This window comes from Ictidomys tridecemlineatus, chromosome 1, assembly GCF_052094955.1.
Source record: "Ictidomys tridecemlineatus isolate mIctTri1 chromosome 1, mIctTri1.hap1, whole genome shotgun sequence".
Taxonomy (NCBI): domain Eukaryota; kingdom Metazoa; phylum Chordata; class Mammalia; order Rodentia; family Sciuridae; genus Ictidomys; species Ictidomys tridecemlineatus.
This window is the reverse complement of record NC_135477.1, coordinates 128,968,495-128,977,207: the sequence shown is the minus strand read 5'-3', so window position 1 is coordinate 128,977,207 and position 8,713 is coordinate 128,968,495. Positions and strand designations below refer to the sequence as shown.

The 8,713-nt window shown below is 54.8% G+C and overlaps 1 protein-coding gene across 3 annotated transcripts; it reads left to right on the top strand.

Moving 5' to 3' along the window:
- The first annotated feature begins 1,608 nt into the window (after nucleotides 1-1,608).
- Nucleotides 1,609-8,507, top strand: Il17b (interleukin 17B). Of its 3 annotated transcripts, none has more exons than XM_005324179.4 (4): nucleotides 1,609-1,820; nucleotides 3,786-3,858; nucleotides 5,862-6,151; nucleotides 8,074-8,507. In XM_005324179.4, exons 2-4 carry the CDS (start codon nucleotides 3,838-3,840, stop codon nucleotides 8,303-8,305), a joined length of 543 nt encoding a protein of 180 aa, XP_005324236.2. In that variant the 5' UTR covers nucleotides 1,609-1,820; nucleotides 3,786-3,837; the 3' UTR covers nucleotides 8,306-8,507. The 3 variants fall into 3 exon arrangements, with proteins under 3 accessions (XP_005324236.2, XP_077903707.1, XP_077903705.1); XM_078047581.1 differs by having other exon boundaries at nucleotides 3,002-3,858; XM_078047579.1 differs by lacking the exon at nucleotides 1,609-1,820 and having other exon boundaries at nucleotides 1,832-3,858.
- The last annotated feature ends 206 nt before the right edge of the window (nucleotides 8,508-8,713 follow it).

Sequence of the window (8,713 nt, the reverse complement as noted above, 5' to 3'; positions counted from 1 at the left end):
GTGCTGGGGATTGAACCTCACATATGTTAGGCAGGTGCTCTACCACTGAGCTACATCCCCAGCCCCAAGAACCATGTTGTTATTAATTCCACTGAGCAGAAGAGAGAAGTGGAGTAATTTTCCCAAGGTCACACAGCTATGAAGGGGGTAGGAACAGTACTGAGACTCAGGTCTGTTAACCCGAGGATGCTGAGCGCCTCCACACCTCCACCAGGGCTGCACCTTCTCCTCTGAGCTTCCACTGCTCTGGCCTCTCCCCCATCATCCCAGCATCATCCTCTGGTATTAGAGCTGGTTTGATTGAATGTACCAAGTATTTAGTGAGTCCTTTCCACAGGCCAGAAAGGCTGTGGCTGTGGCGTCCACAATCTGGGAGCTGTCAGATTCCCCTCCACTCCCCAGGACTCTAACTTGGCCTTGGGCTTGGTGAGGCCAAGGATGTTGGAGGATGTTGGTGTGAGGTTGATCATCCTCAAAGGCCAGTGAACCAGTGGGACATCCTGCTCTCTGGCGGCAGTGCCCACGGCAAGGAATGACATGTGCAGGGTCAAACTTGCTTTGCATATTCTGGAACTTTTTGGGCAAGTGATTAAGTACGCTTCTGAACCTCAGTTTCCAACCCAAGTCATAACTGTGAGATGAACTAGGACCTGTCCCCTGACAGAGCCATGGGGAGGATTTAGAGAGAACACACGTGAAAGAGTCAGCTCTGGCCTGGCAGACAGTAGATGGATGTGAAGCAGCAACGGTTATCATTGCTAGCTGTTATTTTCTGGAGATCACAGTGTGCAAGTGCCAAATATGGAGCTCCTAACACATAGTAGGTGCTCAAAGTAAAGAGGATTACTCACTCAGCAAGCACCCTGGCTGGCCAGGGTCCTTCCTGCTTGGACGTGGGAGCTGGTCCTCATCTGCAGAAGGACCCCTAGGAAGCCAGGGGCAGGCACAGGGCCCCTACCCTCTAGCTCATCACATTTTCAGCTCCAGGGCCCACTCCAGGCTACAGGGAAGGGGTGGCTAGCTTGAAAGTCCTACCAGGGTTTGCAGCGCTCTTTGGGGCTGTCTGGCTTTCTGGTGGCGCCACCTGGTGGTGAGTGCTGCACTGCTCTTGGTGAGGTTTCCAGCAAAACAGTCTCTCAGGAACACCCACTGCCCACCCATGCACCACCATTCTTCCCTGGCAGGTGCTGTCCACTTCCTGTGCCTCAAGAACAAGGAGCCTAGCCTCCCATGTGAGGCCTGGCACTGGCCTCGGGGGCTGGGTCCCACGGCCTGCCAATGTTCACACTCAGGACCTCTCTAAGGGAAGATGATCCTTCAGTGGTTTCTCAAAGCCAAGGCTGAGGGAAGGCTCTTCCTGTGATGGCCCAGGACTGGGAAGTCCAACAATAGTCCTGGACACCTGTCTGGGAACCCATGATGAGGGGTCTGCGCCCCCCCCCCCCGAAGGACAGGCCCCCTCTAGACCAACAAGGACGCCCAGCCTGGCCCAGGGCTTTGATATAAACTTGAGAGAGGAGAACAGTGAATAAAATGAGCAGACGTGTCTGCACCCAGCTGTGCACAGCACACCGTGTGATCCTGGGCAAGGCCTTCCCACTTGTAGTGAAGTGGGCAGCAGGGGCTGGATGAAGGGTGAGGATGCCTGGAGCTCCCAGACCAGGCTCAGGGTGAAGTGCAGATTCCTGGGTCTCCTACGTCAGACTCTCCAGGGCTGCGACCCTGGAATCTCTATGAACATTAACACTGCAGCTGGCCGCTGGGGAGGCTGCTGGATCCTTGCTTTGGAAGGCAGAAGTAAGGGCTGTGTATGCCAGCAGGTAAGGAGACGGGGGCTTCAGGGGTCATGAACCGCAGAGGAACCCCTATCTTTCAATGTCCCTACCCTTACGTGGCCACGGGAGGGGTCTCGGAGCTGCATGCTCACGGGGGCCCTGAGAAGGGTAGTAAAGAATACAACCAGGATGGCCCATTGGTCTCCTCAGCCTATTCCTTTCACTTGCCCAAAGGACAGTGGCAGAGGGGTTGGGACAGCCAGGGCTGGGGGTGGGTGGCCCTTGTTGCCCCAGGAGATGCTTTCAGAATCCCCCTCCCTCTGGAGTTTCCAGCGGCAGAACAGAGCCCTGTCTAGTATTTGACCAAATATGGTGGTATCTCTCGAAGGGCTCGAGCCCCAGCCAGCTTCTCAGTTATGCTGTGGAAACCTGCCCTGGACAGATTAATCTTGTGACATTCAGGAGCGCTTCTCGCCCTGCCTTCTTCCCCTTGCCAATTCCTGTAAATGGCCAAGATGAGTCCTCAGCAAGACAGGGCAGTGCTGGCGGTCTGTCCCGGCAGCCCTCCCCTGCTCTTCGCCGCCCTCCCCACGCCTCTCTGTGTGGGTTCACTTGCTCGCTCACATTCGCCTGGCCCGTTCCTTCCAGGTGAGAGACCTTGGCATGTGAGTCCAGGACCTGGGGACTCTGGGGTCACTTGAGCTCATGAAATTGTGGCCTGAGTCTTGGAGGGCTTGAGCTCTCTCAGCCAAGAGGGTGGGCCTCAGGGACAGAAGGCTGTTGGTCAAGTAATAAAAACCATGTCAGCTCTAATGCTAATCAGAAGAGCTAATGTTTATAATCGTAGATATAAAATCACTTTATAATAAAATTTTTATTGAGGGGCCTGGGTTGTGGCTCAGTGGTAGAGCCTTTGCCTAACATGCGTGAGGCACTGGGTTCGATCCCTGGCACCACATAAAAATAAAAACCAATAAAATAAAGATACTGTGTCCATCTACAACCAAAACAATTTTAAAAAAAATATTTTTATTGAGCACTTACTATGTGCCAGGCTCTGTGCCAGCTATTTAACATGGATCATCTCATTTATTCCTTCTGGAAGCCCCAAGGCTGGATGCTATGATTATTCCCATTTCAGAGATGTGGGAACTGAGGCTCAGAATGATATCAGGGAGGAATCTCCAGGTCACTGTCTCTTTCTGGGTATAACTCCCATTTTACAGAAAAGGTTGAGAGAGAAGGGGGCCTGCCAAGCAGCCACACAGGGAAGGCCCAGGAATGGAGACCTTGCACATGTGAAAGGAGTGCTGCATTAGGAAGGCCAGTTGATCGACCATAAAGTCCTCGTGGATCTGCCACGGGCCTGAGCGAAGCACCCAGGCTCAGAAACACATTCACAGCAGGCTGGAGTTGTGCAGAAAACATCCCCAAACAGCGTGGAATGAGGGATAGAGTTCCAGACCAGAACCAGGCACAAACCCCAGCTTATTCCCTCCAACTCACTGTGTGACACTGGGCAGATCCCTTCTTTGAGCAGGCCTCAGTTTCCCCAGCACCCGAGGCTGGCAGAGGCTGAGAGCCTGGGGCAGTTTCCCGGGGACGCATGGCCAGCACTCTCTCTGAGAACATTTGCTTTCTTGACCAACCGGCAGCCCATCCCTCCTCCACCCTCACCCCCTTGCCATCCCCAAAGCAAACGAAGCTGATTGTCTCAGCTGGCCTTGTGGGTGCTGGCCCGGCGGCCAGCCGCAGGCCACAGGCGGAGGTGCCACCAGCCAGAGCCCCGCCAGACACACAGGGCATTGTCCCTTGGTCAACAGCTCCTGGGCACCTCAGCCCAGTGCCTGGCCTGCCCCCACACACCTCACTGCCTGCCCTGCGCTAGACCCAGCCAGCTGGGGGCCCAAGGCTCCAGCTGATGATGAGCCCACCCACCCACTCCCCCAGCAGCCCCCTGTAGAGCTATAATTGCTGCGCTCCGTCCTGTTGCTGCCATTCTCTCCACAGCGGCATCTGGGGTTCCAGGCGGGTAGCAGCTGCAGGCCTCCGACGGCCCGGGATGGACTGGCCACACAACCTGGTACGTGGCGCTCCCCAGCCCCACCCCCACCCCGTAGGGCCTGAGTGCTTTAGTATTTCTTTCCTATTGATTAATGACTGCCTGTGTTTGGCTTGGACTCTGTGGAGGTGAGCTCTCCCTCTGTCCTCCCCTCCAGGATGAGAGAGAAACAGAGCTGGTCTCAGAGCCTGTGGGCATGGCTGGCCACTCGGACTCCTGCTTAGGGTTCGGCCTCTCCACACTGACGCTCTTTCAGGCAGGGGCATCTGGGGAGATCCTGGCAAACTCAGTCACTGGGGTTTTTTTCCAGGCCTGGGATCCAGGGGAGCTGTGTGACCTTGGGCAAGTCCTTCTGTTTCTGTTTCCCATCTGGAAAGTGAGGGAGAGGTCTCCTCTGGGTTTCTCTGGGTGGACAGCCAGAGTTAAGAATGCCACGCGAGGAGCTCAGATGAGAGAAACATTTTTCTGCTCTAGAATCTAGAACCAAGCAGAAGAATGTAGTGACCTGAACCTCTTTTGCAGATTTTGTGCCAGAGAATGGGTCCCCCAAGAAGGTCTGGGCTGAGACTTGTTCCCCAGGGTCAAGCCTTGTTGGGTAGCCTGGGCGAATCTGGCCTGGGTCCTGTGGGCCGGGGGAGGGCTGCAGGGAATGTGTGGGGCCTGGCTAGACTCAGGGCCGAGACTCCCTAGAAGTCAGTCTATCCTGGAAGCTCTGCGCCCCACCCAGGTTCCCAGGGCCTGTTTCTCCCTGGCCTCCAGGGGAGCCTGGTTCTTCCACGTCAGGCTTTCCTGACGAGCTGGTTCTGGGGAGGGAAAGTGGGCAGCAGAAGGCCAGGGTGGCCATGAGTGGGGCAGGGCAGGGCTGGTCACACAGGGGTCTTTGAGAAGAGGCCCGCGGGAGCCCCAGCCTGGGACTGGTGCATCTCCCCCAGTTCACCCCTGCCCCCTTCCTCCCACCCACTCTCCTCCAGCCCGTTTCCTTTCAGCAAAGCTCTTAACCAGCTCAGACCTCTCTCGTGCTCCCCTCCCTGGAAGACTGAGACTCGCTCTGCCCATGTCATAAGCCTCCCCTGAATCCCCTGCCCAGGAAAGCTTGGTAGGCCTGCTGCTCTGGCCCAAGCTGAGAGGAGTCCTGCTTTTCTCCAGCCACCTCTGCACAGGCTGGTTCCTCCACTTGACACTAGCACTGTCTTCCCTCCAGGACTGTCACCCAGGGCAGGGGTGGTGGTGTCATCCATTCACTCATACCTGAGTTCCTAGCACCACAGATGCAAAGGACCAGACTGACATAGTGCCTGGGAGAGTCTGTGCTCAGTGGAGGCCCAACATATAAAAATGTCACACGTACAATTGTAAGATGACAGTCATGCAAGTAACTCATGGATTATGAGAGCCAAGGAAGTCCAGAGGCATCCCCGAGGCGGTGACGCTAGGTCCCACATGTGAGGGTGCAAAGGGGTTTAGAAGGTGAAGGGTAGAGGCAGAACTCTGTAGACAGAGGCCTGTGCAAAGTGCCTGTGGCCGGAGGGAACAAGGCTAGAACGAGAGATGGAAGACTGGGGCTGGAGCAGGAATATGAGAGGAAGCCCAGAGGGGCCTGGGAGTTCCTAAGGGCAATGGGAATGGTGCTGGTGAGAGGTGACATTATTAAATTTGCATTTGTCCTTGGCTACATGGGGAGAATTGGTTGGAAGAACCAGAGGAGGGTTTGGGAAGCCCAGCTGGGGGCTGTGGAGCTGTCCTGGAAGCCGGGACAGTGCTGCAGATAGAATGGATGGGTGGGAAGATTTTTCCGAGGTGCCCTATTTTTAGGACTTCAAGATACGGGGAGGTGTGTCTGGTGCCCATCATGGAGTGGGGTGCACAGTAAGCACCCGCAAACATAGGACCAGGCCAGGGCATGGTAGGTGAAGGGGGCCCATTGCAGAAGCCTTTCTTCTTCCATCTCCACTCCCTGGGCCCTGAGTCTTGCCCCAGAGAGAGACATGGTGCTCCCAATGTTGACCAGTGGCCTTCCTCCCCAGCTGCTCCTTCTGGTCATCTCTATCTTTCTGGGGCTTGGCCAGCCTAGGAACCCCAAAGGCAAGAGGAAGGGGCAAGGGCAGCCTGGGCCCCTAGCGCCTGGGCCCCACCAGATGCCACTTGACCTGGTGTCCCGGGTGAAGCCCTATGCTCGTATGGAGGAGTACGAGAGGAACCTCGGAGAGATGGTGGCCCAGCTCAGAAACAGCTCGGAGCCGGCCAAGAGGAAGTGCGAGGTGGACCTGCAGCTGTGGCTGTCCAACAAGAGGAGCCTGTCTCCCTGGGGCTACAGGTAGGTGGCGGCAGTGGCAGGCCAGATTTCTATTGGAGGGTGGGGGCCTTTGCCAACCCCAGTCATTGAGACGGTCAGAACTTTGGGTTCAGAGGTCGGCAGTCTGGGTTTGAATCTGGCTCTGCCCCTCACCCGCTGTGAGGCTTTGGCCCAGTTCTAGTCTTTCCGGGGCTCAGTTTCCCCAGCTGTAGCAGAGATGACTGTGGCACCCACTTTGCAGGCTTATTATATGCATATCCATGCAGAGCACTGCCCTTACTGTCCCAGCTGAAGTGCCTGCAAGGCCTTCCCCAAGTGTCACTTTGTCCAGCAGCATAGTGCCTGGTGCACAACTGTCAGTGGCTGTGTTGGTGGCTGGGCTCATGCCTACCTCTCATGCCAGACGGGGACCTCCCTAATGCCTGAACCAGGATCACCTAAGGGCTCCCATGCCCCAGCTTGTCGCAGTGTCCGGGACTCAGGCCCAGAACACGGTACTGTATATTTATCTACATAGAGTAGGACTCACAGCCAGGTTTTGACTCGGGAATCTACCCTGCTGCCCTCGGTTCTTACCGTGGTTAGAGCTTCACTTCCCAGCTCAGAGCCTGCACGTGGAAGGGACCACGTAAAGGTATTGAGTGAAAATAAAGAAACAGGCTGGTTCTCAAGAGTCCTCCCTTCAGTCACACGGCTTATCTCCTGAGACCCTAGGACAGCACTCTGGACTTCAGTGATGGTAAAAAAAAAATCTCATATGGTAGCCACTGACCTCAGGTGGCTACTGAACAACTGAAATGTGGCCAATGAGATTGAAGAACTAATTCTGATTAATGTCAGTGTATGTTGGCCATACATTGTACTGTGGCCAGTGGCTACAGTATTGGACAGTGCAATATATTATAGCCAATGTACTGTGGCCACTGGCTACAGTATTGGTCAGTAAGGATCCTCCAGAGCCTGGTGGCTTCCCTCAATTTACTGGGCCCATAAACCAATCAGGGAGCTTGTAGAAATGCAGGCTCTGGTTCAAGGGGTTCCGTGTTTCTAACAAGGTCCCAAGCATAATAAGGTGATGCTGGTGCCGAATGTTCATAGGTCTAGTTCACCCATCCCCCATCCCCGCTTAACGAAGGCAACAACTAAGGTACAGAGGAAAGTTCCAGCAAGTTCCGCTAGGTTCCATGAGAGCACCAGGAAGGGGCTCATTTGTTTTATTCAAAAAATATTTTAAAAGCTAAGGACAGAATCGCTCACATGGCGAATCTGTAAAATGTGTTAAATGAGTGGAGACGGAGCCTAAAGTGTACTCAGCTGCCCTACTTCTCTTCTGCTGGAAAGTCACATCAATGTGTTCCCATTTTATTTCTGTAAGTTCCTCCCAAATATAAAAATAGGGTGGGTAAGCAGAGGAGGGCTCTTAGGCCTCTCCTTGTACTCACAGCACACTATAGTACAGGGATGGGCATCTTGCTGGGTTTAAGGCAGCAGGTGATTGGTGACCTTGACCTGGATAGCTTCTAGGACCGAGGCTTGCCTTCCTTCCTGATGGCATATTCACTTTCCTCACCAGAAACATGAGTTGATTACCACCCTTCCTTCCAGTGCAGCACAGTCTTGCTGTAGAAATCAAAACTTTGGTTAGGGCCAGGAAGGCACGGTGGTGGCAGCTTTTAATTTCAGCGACTGGAGGCTGAGACAGGAAGATTGCACGTTCAAGGCTAGCCTCAGCAATTTGGCAAGTCTTTGTCTCAAAATTAAAAATAAAATAAAGGGCTGGGGATGTAGCTCTGTGGCAAAGCACCCCTGGGTTCAATCCTTATTACCCAAACAAACAAAAAGCAGCAACAACTAAAAGCGAAGGTCGGGGCTTGGGGAGGGACGTCATTTGCTCATTTGTGACCGCACCTTCACCTTGAGCTCTGCCTGCTCGCTCCCCGTAGCATCAACCACGACCCCAGCCGCATCCCCGCGGACCTGCCCGAGGCCCGTTGCCTGTGTCTGGGCTGCGTGAACCCCTTCACCATGCAGGAGGACCGCAGCATGGTGAGCGTGCCCGTGTTCAGCCAAGTGCCCGTGCGCCGGCGCCTCTGCCCGCCACCGCCGCGAACCGGGCCCTGTCGCCAGCGCGCGGTCATGGAGACCATAGCCGTAGGCTGCACCTGCATCTTCTGAACCTTCGGCATCAGAAGGCAGGCCGGCTGCTGAAGACCGCCTCCCTGCACCCCGCGACTGCAAGGTTGATGAAGAGTAAATGCTGTCCTCTGTAGAGCAAGACTTGGGTTTGCTGCTTGCGGCTCTGAAGCCCAAAGTGGGATGGGGCTTGGCCATCCCCGGAGGCCCACTTCCGTTCAGTATAAAGGAGGATTTGCCGTCACTCTGACTCCTTTAACTCTGAGATAGGCTATTAAACACTTCATTCAAGCTGGACCTGGTGGCACTTGCCTGTAATCTGAGGCTGAGGCAGGAGGATCCCAAATACCAGCCAGCCTCAGCAATTCAGCAAGGTCTAAGCAACTTAGCCAGACCCTGTCTCAAAAAAAAAAAAAAAATTGAGGGCTGGGGATAAAGCTTAGTGGTAAA

What these genes read in the sequence shown, in the direction of transcription:
- Il17b (XM_005324179.4), top strand. Translation starts at nt 3,838, where the DNA reads ATGGACTGGCCACACAACCTG. An exon ending in TGGACTGGCCACACAACCTG is followed by an intron (nt 3,859 to 5,861) that starts GTACGTGGCGCT and finishes CTTCCTCCCCAG; the next exon opens with CTGCTCCTTCTGGTCATCTC. An exon ending in CTGTCTCCCTGGGGCTACAG is followed by an intron (nt 6,152 to 8,073) that starts GTAGGTGGCGGC and finishes CGCTCCCCGTAG; the next exon opens with CATCAACCACGACCCCAGCC.